This window comes from Gopherus flavomarginatus, chromosome 11 (genome assembly GCF_025201925.1).
Source record: "Gopherus flavomarginatus isolate rGopFla2 chromosome 11, rGopFla2.mat.asm, whole genome shotgun sequence".
NCBI classification, from domain to species: domain Eukaryota; kingdom Metazoa; phylum Chordata; order Testudines; family Testudinidae; genus Gopherus; species Gopherus flavomarginatus.
In genome coordinates, this window is record NC_066627.1 from 4,610,132 (window position 1) to 4,629,927 (window position 19,796).

At 65.8% G+C, this 19,796-nt stretch overlaps 3 protein-coding genes and 1 long non-coding RNA gene across 12 annotated transcripts; 2 read left to right on the forward strand and 2 right to left on the reverse strand.

The window, feature by feature from the left end:
- Positions 1-169: 169 nt before the first annotated feature.
- Positions 170-1,032, forward strand: LOC127031986 (uncharacterized). The gene is made up of 2 exons (XR_007768686.1): positions 170-225; positions 465-1,032. It is a non-coding gene; the product is annotated as an uncharacterized LOC127031986 (long non-coding RNA).
- A 1,038-nt stretch (positions 1,033-2,070) lies between these two features.
- TM9SF1 (transmembrane 9 superfamily member 1) lies at positions 2,071-6,950 on the reverse strand. Of its 6 annotated transcripts, none has more exons than XM_050919070.1 (5): positions 6,830-6,950; positions 4,866-5,214; positions 3,676-4,486; positions 3,015-3,288; positions 2,071-2,693 (listed from the first exon to the last, which is right to left on the reverse strand). In XM_050919070.1, the coding sequence occupies exons 2-5, from the start codon at positions 5,178-5,180 to the stop codon at positions 2,300-2,302; spliced, it is 1,794 nt and encodes a 597-aa protein (XP_050775027.1). In that variant the 5' UTR covers positions 5,181-5,214; positions 6,830-6,950; the 3' UTR covers positions 2,071-2,299. The 6 variants fall into 6 exon arrangements, with proteins under 6 accessions (XP_050775027.1, XP_050775026.1, XP_050775028.1 ...); XM_050919069.1 differs by having other exon boundaries at positions 4,866-5,218; XM_050919071.1 differs by having other exon boundaries at positions 6,802-6,950.
- Positions 6,951-7,267: 317 nt separating this feature from the next.
- TSSK4 (testis specific serine kinase 4) lies at positions 7,268-13,809 on the forward strand. 3 transcript variants are annotated; one of them, XM_050919075.1, is made up of 5 exons: positions 7,268-8,128; positions 9,338-9,610; positions 10,384-10,598; positions 12,577-12,940; positions 13,551-13,809. In XM_050919075.1, the coding sequence occupies exons 1-5, from the start codon at positions 8,063-8,065 to the stop codon at positions 13,806-13,808; spliced, it is 1,176 nt and encodes a 391-aa protein (XP_050775032.1). In that variant the 5' UTR covers positions 7,268-8,062; the 3' UTR covers position 13,809. The 3 variants fall into 3 exon arrangements, with proteins under 3 accessions (XP_050775032.1, XP_050775030.1, XP_050775031.1); XM_050919073.1 differs by lacking the exon at positions 7,268-8,128 and having other exon boundaries at positions 9,239-9,610; XM_050919074.1 differs by lacking the exon at positions 7,268-8,128 and having other exon boundaries at positions 9,239-9,610; positions 10,429-10,598.
- Positions 13,810-14,745: 936 nt separating this feature from the next.
- On the reverse strand, positions 14,746-19,254 carry MDP1 (magnesium dependent phosphatase 1). 2 transcript variants are annotated; one of them, XM_050917218.1, is made up of 6 exons: positions 19,079-19,253; positions 18,066-18,126; positions 16,831-16,941; positions 16,656-16,763; positions 15,094-15,179; positions 14,746-14,878 (listed from the first exon to the last, which is right to left on the reverse strand). In XM_050917218.1, exons 1-6 carry the CDS (start codon positions 19,113-19,115, stop codon positions 14,799-14,801), a joined length of 483 nt encoding a protein of 160 aa, XP_050773175.1. In that variant the 5' UTR covers positions 19,116-19,253; the 3' UTR covers positions 14,746-14,798. The 2 variants fall into 2 exon arrangements, with proteins under 2 accessions (XP_050773175.1, XP_050773176.1); XM_050917219.1 differs by lacking the exon at positions 16,831-16,941 and having other exon boundaries at positions 19,079-19,254.
- Between the last annotated feature and the right edge of the window lie 542 nt (positions 19,255-19,796).

Here is a 19,796-nt window from a genome sequence, read left to right on the forward strand (position 1 = left end):
AGGGAGAGGGACTGGGAGCCCGGACTCCTGGGTTCTCTCCCCGGCTCTGGGAGGAGAGTGGGGGCTAGGGAATAGAGCCAGGGAGAGGGACTGGGAGCCCGGACTCCTGGGTTCTCTCCCCGGCTCTGGGAGGAGAGTGGGGGTTAGGGAATAGAGCCAGGGAGGGGGACTGGGAGCCAGGACTCCTGGGTTCTCTCCCTGGTTCTGGGAGGGGAGTGGGGTCTAGTGGGCTAAAGCGGGGGGGGCTGGGAACCAGGACTCCTGGGTTCTCTCCCTGGTTCTGGGAGGGGAATGGGGTCTAGTGGGTTAAAGCGGCGGGGGGCTGGGAACCAGGACTCCTGGGTTCTTTCTTCAGCTCTGGGAGCGGAGTGGGGTCGAGTGGGTTCAAGCAGGCGGGGCAGGAGCCAGGACTCCTGGGTTCTCTCCCTGGTTCTCGGAGGGGAGTGGGGTCTGGTGGGTTGAAGCGGGGGTGGGGGGGGGCAGGAGCCAGGACTCCTGGGTTCTCTCCCTGGCTCTGGGAGGGGAGTGGGGTCTAGTGGTTTAAAGCAGGGGGGGCAGGAGCCAGGACTCCTGGGTTCTCTCCCTGGTTCTGGGAGGGGAGTGGGGTCTGGTGGGTTAAGGGGGGGGGGCAGGAGCCAGGACTCCTGGGTTCTCTCCCCAGCTCTGGGAGGGGAGTGGGGTCTAGTGGGTTAGAGCAGGGGGGGCTGGGAGCCAGGACTCCTGGGTTCTCTCCGTGGTTCTGGGAGAGGAGTAGGGTCAGGGAGCTGGGACTTCTGGGTTCTCTCCCTGGCCTGGGGAGGGGAGCAGCAGCCAGTGGTTAGACCCCTGTGTTCTAGCCTCGGCTCTGGGAGGGGAGGCGGGACCCAGGACTCCTGGGTTCTATAGACACCCCCACGCTAATTTTTATTATCAAAGTTTATTCCGAGATCTGTAAAAAGAAATCATCAGAACCAACCAAATCAAATAAAAATAAAATAATCAATCGCCCCAGCCCCCACCCGCTACCCATGAGCCCCCCTATATATATATATATATATATATATATATAAAATCAATAGCACTACAGGTGTCTGCACGCAGCCAGCAATGGAGGTGGGGGGGGGTTGTGGGGTATAGCCCCTCCCCGCTGAAATCTCTGGGATACTGTGCCATCCCCACTAGATCCTGACCCCCCCTGTGATCTGTGCCAAGAAGGGATCTTACCAGGCAATCCTGCTTGCCATGGGGGGATCTACTGCCAGCTCCACAGGGGATCCAGTTGATCTGGGGAAGCCCCCAGGGATCCAGCGAATTGTCCATGGTGGATCTACTCCTCCCCACCAGGGATCTCATCATAGGATCTGCTCCCAGCCCCACAAGGAATTTGGCCTCCCTCTGCTAGCATCCTACCAGGGGGATCCTGCTATCTGTGGGGGCCCATCCCCATGAGGGGAGCCAGCTGACTGCAGCAGATCCACTTCCACAATGGATCCACTCTCAACCCCACATGAATCCAGCAGATCCACCAGGGATCCACAATCTGCCCGAACCACATGCAGGGATCTCACATGGGGATCTACTCGCAGCCTCACATGGGATCTGCCAGTGCGTCCCCCTTTGGGAGGGATCCACTTCCAAGCTTTACCACCCTGAGGGAATCTCACAGGGATCCAGGGAACTGAACACCTTGCCCCATCCCCCCTCAAGGGGCGAGTCTTGATCTGTCAGACCAGCCCCGCCCTTGGCCAGTCAGTCCATTCCCATCACCTGACTGGCCAGTGTTCCTGACCAATAGGGGTGGAGTAGCTGGTCCCCCATCCCAGGAGAACTTTAGCGCTGCCCACCCACTGGCAGTGAACTGGTCAGTCAGCTGATCATCCTACTCAATGAAGGGTAATGAGGGAGGTGGGGCAAACTTTAATGGGGCCCTGTGACTGGCCAGACATTTCAGCCAATAGGAAGGTAAGATCCTTAATGGTCCCAGCCAATGGGAGGAGCGCTTTTTAGGGTCGCCATCTTTTGCCATGCTGGCTGATTGGCTGTGCATCTTGGTCAATGGGAGGGGAGCTCTTTAAGAGTCCCAGCCAATGGAAGGGGAGCTCTTTGGAGGATCCATAGCTGCTGACTGGCCAGACATTACAGCCAATGAGAGAAGAGATCTTTAAGAGCGCCATCTTTATCCACCAGCTGGCCAAGCATCATGGCCAATGGGAAGGGAACTCCATAGAAGCCCAAGTCAATGAGAGAGATCTTAAAGGGAAGTCATATTTAACCGTGCCCACCAGTTGGCCATGGTGGCTGGCCAACTGGAGAGGGTGTCTCAGTCCATCTTGAGGTTGACGTAGATGTAGCGGATAAACTTGAGCGAGGCGAAGAAGGAGACGGTGCCCAACATGAGGAAGAAGACGTAGCCGGTGAGAAGGGAGTAGCCGAAGAACTCCACGGTCTGCACCGCACCCGACATGTTGGAGCGGCGCGAGTAGTAGAAGACGGAGTACAGGAAGATGAAGACGCCGGTGGAGCCGGCGCTGAGCACTGAGCGCCACCACCAGCGGTAGTCCTCGCCCGAGAGCTGGAAGTAGGTGAGGGCGATGGAGATGCAGGCGCCTACGCTCAGCAAGATGGCGAAGACGAAGAAGAGGATGCCGTAGAGGGTGTACTGCTCCCGGCCCCACACCGTGGCAAAGATGTAGTAGAGCTCCACAGAGATGGCACTGGAGGATAAAAGAGAGACAGGGTCAGCTGGGGGGCAGAGGTGGGATCCCACTGTTTGGGGGCTCAAATAGGCTGGCCGGAGAGGTGAAGGGCAAGACAGGAAGTGGCATCCTCGGGAGAAAGTTACATGACTGTCTAGGTAAGAGGAAGCAGGAAACAAAAGTGCCAACCCGTGAGGTTGGAAGTGGCAGGGAGGAGTGAGACAGGAATCAGTGGCGCCTCCTATGGACAGCATGGCAGACAGGAAGAGGAGGGGGTGCTCACTGGATGGGCAGGAAGTGAGGTGGCAGGCACACAGAAGGCGGTAGGGTGGGGCTCACCTGAAGGGCAGGAAGCCCCCGATGGTCATGTGCACCAGCGTGGCCTTGTACCAGGGCTGTGGTGGGATCTCGCGGGCGATGTTCTTGGTGCGGCAGGGTGCGTCGAAGGTGCCGGCCCGGTTCTTGCCGAAGATGCCCCCGATAACGGTGAGGGGGAAGCCCACCAGCAGCCAGACCGTCAGCAGCAGCAGGATGGTGGTGGCCGGCAGGGCCTGTGTCGAGCCATTGGCCCAGTGCACCGAGTTCACCACACTCCACGTCACGAAGAAGGGTGCTGGGAGGATAGGGGGCAGATCAGAGGGACCAAAGAGACCCAGACCATCTTCCCAAAGGGACCATAGAGTCTCCCCAAGGGGGACCAGAGAGACCCAGACCACCTCCTCCAGGGGACCAAGGGGCTTCCAAAGGGGGACCAGAGAGACTCTCTCTGCTTCCCACCGGAATCAGAGAGACCTCCCTAGAGGGACCAGAGAGGCACAACCTATCACCCCTAGGAGGCCATAGAGACTCTAAACATTTTGCCCTAGTGGTGAGAGGCCAAAGGCACTTTGAAGAAACAGAGGGCACCACACAGACCCACCTGGTGCACCCAACCTGCCTACCCTGGGCAAGAGAAACCCCTGGGGAACCTGAGCAGAGATGGGGGGCTCCAGGGCCTCACCAGAGAAGAGGCTGGTGGTCAACACAATGTTCCAGACCCAGCGCTCGCCCCCAACCTGCCGGTAGAAGTTGCTGGAGATGTAGCCAGAGATGCAGCAGGTCAGGGCGTAGAGCAGGATGGCGGCGGAGTTGATGGCGCCGTGCCGATGGACGTTGAACATGCCCAGCAGGGCCATGGCGATGATGCCGGTGCCCAGTGCCAGGAACTGGCTGCCCACGCCCAGGACGGCGCAGAGGAGGCTGCGGCAGGGCGGGAAGCGGAAGACATCAGTGTGGATGATCTTCCAGCCGTTGTCGCCCTGGTCGAAGTCGTCCCCAGAGGAGGAGGAGGAAGCTTCTTCGTCCAGGTTGTACCGGGCCAGGTCGTTCTTCAGCACTCGCATGAGGATGACCACCACGAAGCCCACCAGAAGAAAGACCAGCACCATGGAGTTGATGATGGAGAGCCAGTGGATCTCCAGGGTGCGGGGGAAAAAGCCCCCATCATCCCCCCGGCCCCGCCGCTCCCCCCGCCGCTCCGAGGCTGTCTCAGACCAGCGGACACTGTAGGTGTAGGTCAGGGAGAGGGGCCCAGGCCCATGGACGTCATCCAGGCTGTGCGGCTTGACATCCCGCACGCTGACGTTGGCATAGATGATGCGGTCGCCATTCCACTCCAGGTGGAAGTCCAGGTGGGTCCACAGCCCAATCTTGTGGCTGTGGGGCAGAAAACCGCTCTCCTCCATGTACCCCACGAACCCTCGCAGCGGGATGTCGTCCACCACGAACTCAAAGTAGTACAGCTCCTCAATGGCCTGCCGCAGGCGCTCCACCTGCCGGGAAACAGATGGCATAGGACCCAGGAGTCCTGGCGCCCAGCCCCTCCTGGTCTTTCCCACTAGACCCCACTCCCTCCCAGAGCTGTGGACAGAACCCAGGAGTCCTGGCTCCCAGTCCCCACCTACTAGCTTCCACTCCCATCCAAGAGCTGGGTACATAACCCAGGAGACCTGGCTCCCAGGCCCCCATGCTCTAATGACTAGACCCCACTCCCCTCCCAGAGCCAGGGACAGAACCCAGGAGTCCTGGCTCCTGATTTGAGCTCCTAGGCCCTGTTCCTGGGACTGAAGCTAGCTCCTGCTCTAAACCCATCGACCCACGCTCGCCCTCCTTGATCCAGGGATGGGACCCAGGCATCCGGGCCCAGTCTACCTGATCCAGTGTGAGCGTCTTCACGCACAGGACTGTCTTCTCGACGCTCTCTCGGAAGTGGATCTGATACATGGACTCGGCCATGCGGTCCCCGTCCAGGACCTCCCCGAGGCTCAGGCTCTTGTGACGGATCTTTTCCGGAGAGCACACAGGCAGCTGGTAGTAGTGATAGGTCTCCTGGGGGTTGTGGTAGGGTCCCACCTTGTTGACGTAGAGCACAATGGGGTCCCCAGGCTGGTAGCGGGTCTCGGAGGAGCCCGGTGGTGGCCAGGAGGCCAGCAGGATGAGCAGCAGCCAGGACTGGTGGGGTGCCATGGGGTGGGCAGGGAAGGGGGAGACAGGGCGGGGTCTGGCTAAGGAAGGCAGGAGACAAGGGAAGAGAGGAAGTGAAGCCAGGTCCTCAGGATACCTGGGTTCTCACCCACCTGGGATGGTCAGCACCCAATGCCAGACGCCCCCCCCCAGCTACGCCCTGTGGTGCTCTAACCATTGGGTATCCCTGGATCATGCCAACCCGTGCTCCTGAGACCCCTGCCCTGCATGCCCACCCGGGTGCCAGGCCTGATATACTCATGATGCCCACAAGCCAGACCCGAAATCGGCATGTAAGACCCCCCTGGTGAACGAGCCTAGATGAAGGCCTGGGGATTTGCTCCTCTGACCTGTCTCATCCCAGGGGCACCAGAGACTGATAAAGCACCCATGGTGCCAGCTCAGGGCAGCCATCAAGCCAAACGCCCTCGTGGTGCCCACACTCGAGGGGCCGGAGCTCCTGAGAGCCCCGACGGACAAGGGTGGGATGAAGTGGGGGGTTCAGACTCTTTTGTGTTCAGACAGCACGTGCCTCAGTTTCCTTGGATCTCTGGAGCCTTCTACACAGATGCCTGCCCCTCCCCCTCGTTCTTTGTGCAACACATCGGGGAGACTGAGGCACACATGCTACACATGGAAAATATCCTGAAAACAACCCACCCGGCACACAGGAACCAGGGTCCTCACGCTCCCGCCCCGCTGACTCACTCCCCCCGGCCCGGGGTCCTCGCGCCCCCTCCCCCCACTGACCCCGCCCCTGCCCGGGATCCTCGCGCCCCCTCCCCCACTGACCCCCCCCGCCCGGAGTCCTCGTGCCCCCTCCCCCACTGACCCGCCCCCCGCCCGGGGTCCTCGCGCCCTCTCCCGCCATTGACCCGCCCCCCGCCCGGGGTCCTCGCGCCCCCTCCCCCCACTGACCCCCCCGCCCGGGGTCCTCGCGCCCCCTCCCCCACTGACCCGCCCCCCGCCCGGGGTCCTCGCGCCCTCTCCCGCCATTGACCCGCCCCCCGCCCGGGGTCCTCGCGCCCCCTCCCCCCACTGACCCCCCCGCCCGGGGTCCTCGCGCCCCCTCCCCCACTGACCCCCCCCGCCCGGGGTCCTCGCGCCCCCCCCCACTGATCCCCCTCCCAAAGTCCTCGCTCCCTCGTCCCCACTGACCCCCCCCGCCCGGGGTCCTCGCGCCCCCTCCCCCCACTGACCCGCCCCCAGCCCGGGGTCCTCGCGCCCCCTCCCCCCACTGACCCGCCCCCCGCCGGGGATCCTCGCGCCCCCTCCCCCACTGACCCCCCCCCGGGGTCCTCGCGCCCCCTCCCCCCACTGACCCGCCCCGCTCGGGGTCCTCGCGCCTCCTCCCCCCATTGACCCGCCCCCCGCCCGGGGTCCTCGCGCCCCCTCCCCCCACTGACCCCCCACGCCCGGGGTCCTCGCGCCCCCTCCCCCCACTGACCCGCCCCGCCCGGGGTCCTCGCGCCCCCTCCCCCCACTGACCCGCCCCGCCCGGGGTCCTCGCGCCCCCTCCCCCCACTGACCTGCCCCGCCCGGGGTCCTCGCGCCCCCTCCCCCCACTGACCCCCCACGCCCGGGGTCCTCGCGCCCCCTCCCCCCACTGACCCGCCCCGCTGACCGGAGGCTGCCCGGGCCGCGCCTGCCGCCTGGAGGGTCCCGTGGCCCCGCGCTCGGCAGCGCGTATCCCTAGCAGCAGGCAAACAGCCAGACAACAGCGCCCAGCCTGGGGGCCTCGCGGCTCCAGAGGGTCCTTCCCGGTGCCTGATCCTCGGCTCCCCCGCTCCGCTCTCCGCCGCCGCCCGGCCCCCCAGGCTGCCTCCCCGAGACTCGCACCAACAGGGCGCGCAGCCCCCTCCGCCGGGGTTCCTCCCTGGGCGGAGCCAGGGACCAAAACGCGTCGGGGTCCTTCAGGCGATCGCCAAGTCAGCCCGGGCCACGTCCGTCCCCTACTTCCGCCCTCAGCGCCCCTGCCGGGCTTCGTGCCCACAGCGTGACGCGCATCCGGCGCCTGAGAGGGCCCGGGCCCGCCGGCGAGCAGGCTCTTAAAGGGCCAGGCAGCTGTTTCCAGGAGGGTTAATGTTAGGGGGTGCGGGGCAGCTAATAGGGAGGGGGCAGCTGGTCTCCCCCATATAACGGTCCCCTACATACCCCATGATCCCACAAATTAAGAGCCCGAAATTCCACCTTGACCCCAATATAACCCTCAATTTCTCAGTGGCCCCGAAATTGAACCCCCAAAATCCCAAGAGCCCCCAAACAACCCATTTCCTGAGTTTCCCTCAATTTGATCTCCATGTCCCCAAATTAAGAGACCCCAAAACCCCAGTGCCCCCCAAATTCAGAGCCCCAAATACCACAGTGCCCCCCCATATAAGGACCCCCAATTTCCCCAAAGTTGAGCCCCATGGCCCCCCATATTGAGACCCCCAAATGCCCCCAAAACCTCACTGCCCTCCAAAGTAAGAGACACAAATACAACAGTGGCCTCCATATAAGGAACCCCAATTTCTCAGTGCTTCCCCAAATTGAGACCCCCTTTATGAGCCCCTCGGATGCCCAATTACTTCCTCAACTTAAGACCCCTCCAAACTCCTTAGCGTCCCTCCACTGCCTCAGTGGCTCCCCACAAATGTGGGGTTTTTTGTGGTTCCCCAAATAAGTTCCCGAATGCTCCACCATCCCCCCGATTTCCCCTGATCCCCAAACAAGGCCCCACTGCCCCCTCCAAAGACAGACCTCTGCAGTGTCCCCCAAAATCCCAGTATCCCCCAAATGCTGAGGCCCCCTCAATGCCTCTGTGCTCACCCCCAATGTGGAACCGCCCCCGGTACCCTCGGTAACGGGTGTCGGCCAATGGGGGCCAGCGGAACACTGGGGTGATGTTGGCGGAACCCTGGAGTCGGGGGGCGATTCTGGTCACCGGGTCGGGGGACGGAGTGAAGCAGGTGAGGGAGGGTCAGTGGGGTCAAAGCCCCAGCGGGGAGCGGGGGGGCAGGGCAGTTCTGGGGGGGTCACAGCCCCCAGTGGGGAGCCGGGGATGCCAGGGCAGTTCTGGGGGGGTCACAGCCCCCAGTGGGGAGCCGGGGGAGGCCAGGGTAGTTCTTGGGGGGTCACAGCCCTGAGTGGGGAGCCGGGGAGGCCAGGGCAGTTCTTGGGGGGTCACAGCCCCGAGTGGGGAGCTGGGGGAGGCCAGGGCAGTTCTTGGGGGGTCACAGCCCCCAGTGGGGAGCCAGGGGAGGCCAGGGCAATTCTTGGGGGGGTCACAGCTCCAGTGGGGAGTCAAGGGAGGCCAGGGCAATTCTTGGGGGGGTCACAGCTCCAGTGGGGAGCCGGGGGAAGCCAGGGCAGTTATTGGGGGGTCAGAGCTCCAGTGGGGAGCCAGGGGAGGCCAGGGCAGTTATTGGGGGGTCACAGCTCCAGTGGGGAGTCAGGGGAGGCCAGGGTAGTTCTTGGGGGGTCACAGTGGGGAGCCGGGGGAGGTCAGGGCAGTTCTTGGGGGTCACAGCTCCAGTGGGGAGTCAGGGGAGGCCAGGGTAGTTCTTGGGGGGTCACAGTGGGGAGCCGGGGGAGGTCAGGGCAATTCTTGGGGGGGTCACAGCTCCGGTGGGGAGTCGAGGGAGGCCAGGGCAGTTCTTGGGGGGTCACAGTGGGGAGCCAGGGGAAGCCAGGGCAGTTCTTGGGGGGTCACAGTGGGGAGCCGGGGGAGGCCAGGGCAGTTATTGGGGGGGTCACAGCTTCAGTGGGGAGCAGAGGGAAGCCAAGGCAGTTCTTGGGGGGTCACAGTGGGGAGCCGGGGGGGCCAGGGTAGTTCTTGGGGGTCACAGCTCCAGTGGGGAGTGGGAGGGTTCCTGGGGGTCACAGCCCCAGCGGGGAGTCGGGGAAAGCCAGGGCAGTTCTTGGGGGTCACAGCTCCAGTGGGGAGTGGGAGGGTTCCTGGGGGTCACAGCCCCAGTGGGGAGTCGGGGAAAGCCAGGGTAGTTCTTGGGGGTCACAGCTCCAGTGGGGAGTGGGAGGGTTCCTGGGGGTCACAGCCCTATGGGGGGGGTTAAGTGGGTCAGAGCCCCAGGGTTGGCTCATTGGAGCCCCAGCCCCACTGGGGGTCAGGGGTTTCATTGGGGGTCCCAGCTAGGATCTAACCGCCTGCCCTGCCCCAGAGGGGCGACTCTCTGGCACTGGACGCACAGAGCCCCGCAGTCCCCTCGGAGGGGCGAGAGGCTGCCATGGTGGAGACGGCCCCCTCAGCCCCCTACCCATCCGTCATGGACCAATATGGCTACCAGCTGGGCAAGGTCATTGGCCATGGCTCCTACGGCACGGTCTACGAAGCCTATTTCACCAAGCAGAAGGCCAAGGTGGCCATCAAAATCATCTCCAAGAAGAAGGCGTCCGAGGACTATCTCAACAAATTTCTGCCCCGCGAGATCCAGGTAGCTAAGGAGCGCCGTGGGGTAGGGGGACAGGCAGGGGGCGCTGTGGGGTGGGGTGCAGGGGAAGCAGGATCATCATGGGACACTGTGGGGGCAGGCCAGGGGGCGCTGTGGGGCAGGGGAAATCAGCAGAGGATTCTGTGGGGCAGGGGGCAGGCCAGGGGGGATTAGCAGGAGGCGCTGTGGGACAGGGGCCAGGCCGGGGGGAACAGCAGAGGATACTGTGGGGCAGGAGGCAGGCATGGGGAATAAGCAGGGGGCGCTGTGGGGCAGGGGGCAGGCCAGGGGGGATCAGTGGGAGGCGCTGTGGGGCAGGGGGCAGGCTGGGGGAATCAGCAGAGGGCGCTGTGAGGCTGGAGGCTCGGCAGGAGGTGCCATGGGTCAGGGGGCGCTGTGGGGCAGGGGGCAGGCTGGGGGGATCAGCAGAGGATACTGTGGGGCAGGGGGCAGGCCAGGAGAGATCAGCAGGGGGTGCTGTGGGGCAGGGGGCAGGCCAGGGGGATCAGCAGAGGATTCTGGGGGGTGGGGGCAGGCCAGAGGGGATCAGCAGGGGTCTCTGTGGGGCAGGAGGGAGACCGATGGAATCAGCAGGGGATGCTGTGGGGCAGGGGGCAGGCCGGAGTGATGAGCAGGGGGCGCTGTGGGGCAGGGGCAGGCCAGGGGGGATCAGCAGCGGGCGCTGTGGGACAGGGGGCAGACCGGGCGGATCAGCAGGGGGCACTGTGCGGCGGGGGGCAGACAGGGGGGCGCCGTTAACCCCTCGCTGCCCGCAGGTGATGAAGGGCCTGCACCACAAGTACCTGATCACCTTCTACCAGGCCATCGAGACCACCTCGCGCCATTACATCATCATGGAGCTGGCGCCCGGCGGCGACATCCTGGAGTGGGTCCAGAACTCGGGGCCCTGCGCCGAGCCCCTGGCCGGCCGCTGGTTCGCGCAGCTCACCCTGGGCGTGGCCTATCTGCACAGCAAGGGCATCGTGCACCGGTGAGGGGCCAAGCTGCCACTAGGGGGCGCCCGTCGCCCCGGGGAATTACAGTGGGCCCGGCTCCATTGGGGGCTGGGGCATTCCCCTCCCCTGGCACCGCCAGCCCCCAGTTCCCCTGCCTTTCCCGGTGCCCCTCTGCCACCTCCAGCCTCACCGTGAGCGGAGCGTGCCTCAGTTTACCAGCTTCCCCTCTGCCACCTGCGCCACACGTGGATCGAGGCCCAAGGCGGCAGGGGGAGGGGGAATAGTCTCTAACCCAGGCACTGCCATAAAGCCAAGCGGCCCCCACCCCGGCTGGGCAAGGCTGCCCCCCCGCGTCCTCCCCCCAGAGCTCCCCAGCCCTGAGTCCCAGCCAGGCCACTGAGCACTCCACAGCCTTCCCCAGCGGCACCCCACACCCCTTCGGGGGGACCCACAGACCCCTGGGGGCCCCCCATCCACTGGCACCACAAGCCAGTGCCCCTAGAGGGGAACGGCCCCACGCCCCATCCCCGGCGCCCCCTGGAGGGGAACGGCCCCGCACCCCATCTCCAGCACCCCCCAGAGGGGAACGGCCCTGCGCCCCATCCCCGGCACCCCCGGGAGGGGAACGGCCCCGCACCCCATCTCCAGCACCCCCCAGAGGGGAACGGCCCCATGCCCCATCCCTGGCGCCCCCCGGAGGGGAAGGGCCCAACGCCCCATGCCTGGTGCCCCCCGGAGGGGAACGGCCCCACGCCCCATCCCCGGCGCCCCCCAGAGGGGAACGGCCCTGCGCCCCATGCCCAGCGCCCCCCAGACGGGAACGGCCCCACACCCCATCCCCGGCGCCCCCCGGAGGGGAACGGCCCAACGCCCCATCCCCGGCGCCCCCTGGAGGGGAACGGCCCCATGCCCCATCTCCAGCGCCCCCGGAGGGGAATGGCCCCACGCCCCATCCCCGGCACCCCCCAGAGGGGAACAGCCCCATGCCCCATGTCTAGTGCCCCCCGGAGGGGAACAGCCCCGTGCCCCATCCCCGGCGCCCCCAAGAGCGGAACGGCCCTGCGCCCCATGCCCAGCGCCCCCCAGAGGGGAATGGCCCCATGCCCCATCTCCAGCGCCCCCAAGAGGGGAACGGCCCTGCGCCCCATGCCCAGCGCCCCCCAGAGGGGAATGGCCCCACGCCCCATCCTCGGCACCCCCCGGAGGGGAATGGCCCCACGCCCCATCCCCGGCACCCCCCAGAGGGGAACAGCCCCGCGCCCCATCCCCGGCGCCCCCTGGAGGGGAACGGCCCCATGCCCCATCTCCAGCGCCCCCGGAGGGGAACGGCCCCATGCCCCATCCCCGGCACCCCCCAGAGGGGAACGGCCCTGCGCCCCATGCCCAGTGCCCCCCAGAGGGGACCGGCCCAACGCCCCATCCCCGGCACCCCCCAGAGGGGAACGGCCCCATGCCCCATCTCCAGCGCCCCCGGAGGGGAACGGCCCCATGCCCCATGTCTAGTGCCCCCCGGAGGGGAACGGCCCCACGCCCCATCTCCAGCGCCCCCCGGAGGGGAACAGCCCCACGCCCCATCCCTGGCACCCCCCAGAGGGGAACGGCCCCATGCCCCATCCCCGGCACCCCCCAGAGGGGAACGGCCCTGCGCCCCATGCCCAGCGCCCCCCAGAGGGGAACAGCCCCACGCCCCATCCCCGGCACCCCCCAGAGGGGAATGGCCCCATGCCCCATGCCTGGTGCCCCCCGGAGGGGAACAGCCCCGCGCCCCATCCCCGGCGCCCCCCAGAGGGGAACAGCCCCGCGCCCCATCCCCAGCGCCCCCCAGAGGGGAACAGCCCCACGCCCCATCCCCGGCACCCCCCAGAGGGGAATGGCCCCATGCCCCATGCCTGGTGCCCCCCGGAGGGGAACAGCCCCGCGCCCCATCCCCGGCGCCCCCCAGAGGGGAACGGCCCTGCGCCCCTCCCCGGCACCCCGTAGGGTCAGCCCGGCACCTCCGCCCACCCCCCGCAGGGACCTGAAGCTGGAGAACCTGCTGCTGGATAAGCGAGAGAACATGAAGATCTCGGACTTTGGCTTCTCCAAGCAGCTGGTGTCGCAGACCCAGCCGCCCGCCAGCCCCTCGTACCCGCTGCTGGCGGGCGCCAGCCCCCTAAGCCAGACCTACTGCGGCAGCTTCGCCTACGCCTGCCCCGAGATCCTGCTGGGGCTGCCCTACAACCCCTTCCTGGCCGACACCTGGAGCATGGGCGTGATCCTCTACACGCTGGCCGTGGCCCACCTGCCCTTCGACGACACCAACCTGAAGCGCCTGCTGCGGGAGACCCAGAAGGAGGTGGTCTTCCCCCCGCAGCCGCCCGTCTCCGAGGCCTGCAAGGTAGGCGGCGGGGAGGGCACTGGGCTGCAGGCCAGCAGGGGGCGCTGCGTGGCCCGCAGGGACTCGGGGAGCTGGCCAGCAGGGGGCGCTGGGGGGCCAGACTGTGTGGCTGGGCAGATGTATATCAAGGGGGCTGGGCAGTGGATCATGTGGGGCTGGGCAGTGAGGGGGACACAGCGCAGGGGTTGGACACTGGTGGCTGGATTGTGGGGGCTGGGTGATCCGGGGGGGCTGGGCAGTGTTTGAGGCAGGCTTGGCAGATCATGGGTGACTGGGCCCCATGGAGAGGTAAGTGGACCACGGGGGTGCTGGACAGATCGAGGAGTGGGGGGGGTTCTGCGCATTGAGGGGGTCCAGAGCCAGTGGAGGGGGGTGAGCTGACCATGGGGGGCTGGGTGCCATTTGAGGGGGGCTGGGCAGATCATGGGGAGCCAGGCCCAGGAGAAAGGGGCGAATGGCTCATGGGGGCTGGGTGGACCATGGGGGGGGGCTGGACAGATCGGGGGGGCCTGGGTGGATTGAGAGGGGCTAGGCCCAGTGAAGGGGACAAGCGACCCACGGGGGCTGGGCAGGCAGCAGGACCCCTTAACGCTCCACTTTGCCCCCCCAGGACCTTGTGCACCGGCTGCTGTGCCCGGCACCCCGGCGCCCCACGGTGCTGGACCTGCTGCAGATGCCATGGGTCCTGCGTTTCCAGAGCGAGCGGCCCCACACTGAGCTGCGGGCGCTGGAGGCGGCCTGGGGTGTGCGGGCCGAGGGGGGGCGGGTGCTGCCTAGGACCCCCTCCCTGCCCCTTCCCGGTGAGAAGAAGCGGGAGGGCAGCGGGACCCAGCCAAAGGTGGTGGAGCTGGCGGAGAAGGGAAGCTGAACCCCCAATAAAGAAAGCCCAAATCTATGGGGTGCAGTGTGGAGAGGCTGGGGGCAGAGAGGGGGCTCAGTGGGGGGAGCCTGGGGCACCGTGCCAAGGGGGTCAAGAAAGCCGCTCTATATTCTTAACCTTTTATTTTGGGGTCCTGATTTCAAGGCAGCTAGAAAATGGGGGGGCTGGGGGCTGAACCCTCAGAATTGTGAACCCTGAGGTGGTTGCAGGTGGGCATCCCCCTCATGGGGAGCACAGCACTGCACTCCAGCACAGAGTGGGCAGCACGGCCCCCCTGAAGTTCACACCTAGAAAGGGACCCCTTTGCCACTCTTAGGGTTTTGGGGTGCAGCCCCCCCACCTTCACATCTTTGGGGCCAGGACTCTCCCATGCTCCCAGCGACACCCGCTTAGCATTCACTCCAAGGGCCCCAACACTCCCAGAGTTTGGGAGGTGGCACAGCCCCCCACAAAGTTCAGTACAAGTAGGAAGGATTGGGAGGGGGGCCAGATTCAGGGCCCCAGCAGGATCCCAGCCCCAGAGCAGCACGGCACTGCTGGCAGCAGCAGTAGGTTGTTCTCTCCCCTCCCCTACAGCTTTGCCTGGGCTCGAACCTGGGCATGTGGATCCAGGGAGGGAGCAGGGGGGCAGAGCAGGGGCAGGGAGCAGCCACCACCGCACAGCCAGCAGTGGTAATAGGTTATCTCACTCAGCCACATGCACACACGGCGGTAGTAGGTTGTTGTCTGTCTCTGACACCCCCCTCACCAGCAGTAGTAGGTTGTTCTCTCCCTCTCTCTCTCTCTCACACACAGCAGTAGTAGGCTGTTATCGGTTTCTGATTCCCCCCCCCCCCCGACACACACTAGCAGGTTATCACACACCCGTGCCTGCAGCTGTAGTAGGCTGTTATCCCCCCCTTGCACACACAGAGGGAGACAGAGGCTCAGTCACTCTGGAGTTTATTCTGCCTTTGGGGGCGGGCCGTGGGGGGGGGGTCAGGAGCGAGCGAAGGCCTCCAGCCCCTGGGTGAGGAGCACCTGGGTCATTCCATCAGGGACCAGGACGCAGGTGACACCTGGGGGGGGAGAAGAGAGAGGGGATGACCCCCACCATTCACCCCCGCCCCTCCTCTCCATTTGCTCCCCTCCCCCCCCCGCAACATCTCAGTCCCTGACCCCTCCCCCATTCCCTCCCTGGACCCTCCCCCAACATTCACCCATGTGGGGCTGGCAGGGGAGTCCTGCCCAGGAGGGCTGGGCGCCCCCCAGGGGGGATCTGAGCCCCCCGTACCTAGCTTGCTGACGTCCCGGATGTTGCGCTCCTCGTCGTCGAAGAACAGCATCTGGGCGAAGGGGACCCCGGTGTCCTGCTGCAGCCTGGGGGGGAGGGGTAGACTCAGGGGGAGTGGGGTTTAGGGGTGCAGGGGGTACCTGTGGAAGTGGGGGGTTGGGGTGCCAGGGGTGCAGTGGGTACCTGTGCAAGTGGGGGTGGGGGTTTGGGGGTGCTGGGGTTCAGGGGTGCAGCATGTACCTGTGGAAGTGTGGTGCTGGGGTTTCGGGATGCAGTGGGTACCTGTGGAAGTTGGGGTGTCTGGGTTTGGGGGTGCAGCAGGTACCTCTGGAAGTGGGGGGGGGAATTTGGCAGTTCAGGGGTGCAACAGACACCTGTGGAAGTGGGGGCTGGGGATTTGGGGGTGCCAGGGTTCAGGGGTGCAGCAGGTACTGGTGGAAGTGGGGTGCTGGGGTTCGGGGGTGAAACAGGGACCTATGGAAGTTGGGGTGCCAGGGTTTCAGGGGTGCCAGCGTTTCAGGGGTGCAGCAGGTACCTGTGGAAGTGGGGGGGTGAGGATTTCGGGTGCCAGGGCTCAGGGATGCAGCAGGTACCTGTGGAAGAGGGGGTGGGGATTTGGGGGTTCAGGGGTGCAGCGGGTACCTGTGGAAGTGGGAGTGGGGATTTGGGAGTTATGGGGTGCAGTGAGTACCTGTGGAAGTGGGAGCTGGGGATTTGGGGGTGCTGGGGTTCAGGGGTGCAGTGGATACCTGTGGAAGTGGGGGTGGGGATGTGGGGGTTCAGGGGTGCAGCGGGTACCTGTGGAAGTGGGGGCTGGGGATTTGAGGGTGCTGGGGTTCAGGGGTGCAGCGGATACCTGTGGAAGTGGGGGCTGGGGATTTGGGGCTTCAGGGGTGCAGCGGGTACCTGTGGAAGTGGGGGCTGGGGATTTGGGGGTTTAGGGGTGCAGCGGGTACCTGTGGAAGTGGGGGTGGGGATTTGGGGGTGCTGGGGTTCAGGGGTGCAGCGGGTACCTGTGGAAGTGGGGGTGGGGATTTGGGGGTTCAGGGGTGCAGCGGGTACCTGTGGAAGTGGGGGTGGGGATTTGGGGGTTCAGGGGTGCAGCGGGTACCTGTGGAAGTGGAGGCTGGGGATTTGGGGGTTCAGGGGTGCAGCGGGTACCTGTGGAAGTGGGGGCTGGGGATTTGGGGGTTCAGGGGTGCAGCGGGTACCTGTGGAAGTGGGGGCTGGGGATTTGGGGGTTCAGGGGTGCAGCGGGTACCTGTGGAAGTGGGGGTGGGGATTTGGGGGTGCTGGGGTTCAGGGGTGCAGCGGGTACCTGTGGAAGTGGGGGTGGGGATTTGGGGGTTCAGGGGTGCAGCGGGTACCTGTGGAAGTGGGGGTGGGGATTTGGGGGTGCTGGGGTTCAGGGGTGCAGCGGGTACCTGTGGAAGTGGGGCTGGGGATTTGGGGGTTCAGGGGTGCAGCGGGTACCTGTGGAAGTGGGGGTGGGGATTTGGGGGTTCCGGGGTGCAGCGGGTACCTGTGGAAGTGGGGGTGGGGATTTGGGGGTTCCGGGGTACCTGTGGAAGTGGGCGCTCTTTCCCCCGGGGTAGATCTCCACACAGCGCAGGAAGCGGTGCACGCCGAAGAGCTGCAGCAGCTGGGTGGCGCCGCGAGTCTCGCCCGTCCTGGGGGGAGTTGGCGGTCAGGGGGGTGGGGTGGCGCGGGGGGCAGGGGCAGGGGTCAGACACTCACCGGGAGGCGGCTGCCATGGGGACGCCCAGGCCCTGCAGTCGCTCCAGCACAGCCGGCACCTCGGGGTACAGGCGGACAGGGCGGCCGCGGGCATCCAGCACCGAGCCAGCCCTGGGGGCAGACAGGGTTATCCGACTCCTCCAACCCCCTATGGCCCCTTATAGCCTCCTCTAACTCCCTATAGCCCCTCCCTCTCCGACCCCCTACAGCCTCTCCCTTCTGACCCCCTGTAGCCCCTTACCCAACCCCCTATAGCTCTCATAACCTCCTCTGACCCCCTATAAGCCCTCCCTGGCCACATAGATCCCTCCCTTATAACCCCTAATCCCCTATAGCCCCTTCAGCCCCCATAACCTCCACTGACTCACTATAGCTCCTTCCCCAAACCTCTCGGGCCTCTACAGCTAGCACCCTACCAAATTCAGGGGGTCACGGACTGTGAAGTCTGGTCTGCCCCATGGAAGCTGGTCTTTCGTGTGCTTTTCCTGTGCAGATTTAATGGGGGTGGGAGGAACCTTTCTCCCCTCGGGGGTCCCAGCCCTAAAGGGGCTGTGAGGGGCGGGGGCTGCTGGCCTGGAGCATCACCACCACCAGCAGCAGCACAGAAATAATAATGGCAACAACGCGACCCCCCCAACCTTGTGACCCCCCAACAGTTCCCTTTTGGGTCGGGACTCCCCTGCTCACCGCAGGGGACATTTCAGGTGTGGGGAGCTCAGATCATGAAACTGACGATTGTTAAAATCCTGACTGTGAAATTGACCACAGTTTGGTAGGGCCCTTCCCTATAGCCTCCTCTGATCCCCTATACCTCCAATCCCCTATAGCCCCTTCCCTGACCCCCAACAGCCCTCATAGCCTCCTCTGAGCCCCTATAGCCCCATATCCCCTAGAGCCCCTCCCCTGACCTCCTATAGCCACCATGGCCTCCTCTGACCCCCTATAGTCCCATATCCCCTATAGCCTCACCCCTCCGACCCTCTTAGCCCTGCTCCCCTATAGCTCCCATAGCCTCCTCTGACCCTCTATAGCCCCATACGCCCTCCTCTCTGACCCCCATAGCCCTGATCCCCTATAGCCCCTCCCCTGACCCCCTATAGCCCTCCCTTATAGCTCCCCACCCCCTATAGCCCCATCCTATAGAGCCCTGGCCCCTCCCCCATCTTACCCGTACAGTCCTCCCTCTTAGGCCAACTGCTGTTCCCCCCGCCCCCTCCCCACGTTACCCCTCCCACCTGTCCCGCCGGAAGGGGGGGTCCACGTGGGTGTCGACCCAGAAGGGCCACAGGGTGTAATCTGCAACAAGAAAGGAGAGACATCACCTCCCCCGGAGACCCCCCCCCCGAATCGAGCGCTGTGGGGAGACCCCACCCAGCAACAGCCTCGCTGGGGGGTGGGCCCACACTGTCCCCCCAGCATCCCAGCCCAGTCTCTGGGGACACGGAGCCCGCCCTCCGGTGACCCCACCCAGCAATTGCCCCGCTGGGGGGTGGCCCCACACTGTCCCCCCTGGCATCCCAGTCAGTCTCTGGGGACACGGAGCCCAGCCCCCCCAGTGACCCCACCCAGCAACCGCCTCGCTGGGGGGTGGCCCCACACTGTCCCCCCAGCATCCCAGCCCAGTCTCTGGGGACACGGAGCCCAGCCCCCCCTGGTGACCCCACCCAGCAACCGTCCCGCTGGGGGGTGGCCCCACACTGTCCCCCCAGCATCCCAGGTCAGTCTCTGGGGACACGGAGCCCAGCCCCCCCGGTGACCCCACCGAGCAACCGCCCCGCTGGGGGGTGGCCCCACACTGTCCCCCCAGCATCCCAGCCCAGTCTCTGGGGACACGGAGCCCAGCCCCCCTGGTGACCCCACCCAGCAACCGCCCCGCTGGGGGGTGGCCCCACACTGTCCCCTCAGCATCCCAAGGCAGTCTCTGGGGACACGGAGCCCAGACCCCTGGTGACCCCCACCCAGCAACAGCCTCGCTGGGGGGTGGCCCCACAGTGTCCCCCCTGGCATCCCAGTCAGTCTCTGGGGACACTGAGCCCAGCCCCCCCAGTGACCCAACCCAGCAACCGCCCCGCTGGGGGGTGGCCCCACACTGTCCCCCCAGCATCCCAGGTCAGTCTCTGGGGACACGGAGCCCAGCCCCCCCGGTGACCTCCACCCAGCAACCGCCCCGCTGGGGGGTGGCCCCACAGTGTCCCCCCGGCATCCCAGTCAGTCTCTGGGGACTCCCACCAGATCACCCCAAACTCACCCAGGTCAAACACCACCAGCCCCGGGAGGTGGCACATCGCGCCCCTGACTGGGGCAGGGATCAGGGAGTTTCTGAGCTGGATGGGGCTGGCCCGGCTGATCGCTGGGGCGCGCCGGGCTGCGCCCCACGTGTTGGGCCGTAGAGACTCAGGCTAGACAGGCCGCTCTGCAGTTAACCCCGCCCGTGCCGGGACACAGAGCCAAAGAGCCAGTGCGGACTCACCCCAGAGCCAGCTGCATCTCAGCCCCGGGCAAGGGGTCCCCGTGTAACCAGCCCCCACCCCAGAGCCAGCCGCATCTCAGCGCCGGGCAAGCGGTCCCCGTGTAACCAGCCCCCACCCCAGAGCCAGCCGCATCTCAGCACCGGGGGAGGGGTCTCCGTGTAACCAGCCCCCACCCCAGAGCCAGCCGCATCCCAGCGCTGGGCGAGGGGTCCCCGTGTAACCAGCTCCCACCCCACTCCCAGAGCCAGCCACATCTCAGCACCGGGTGAGGGGTCCCACTGTAACCAGCCCCCACCCCAGAGCCAGCTGCATCTCAGCGCCGGGCGAGGGGTCCCCGTGTAACCAGCCCCCACCCCAGAGCCAGCCGCATCCCAGCACCGGGCGAAGGATCCCCCTGTAACCAGCCCCCACCCCAGAGCCAGCCGCATCTCAACGCCGGGTGAGGGGTCCCCGTGTACCCAGCCCCCATCCCAGAGCCAGCTGCATCTCAGCGCC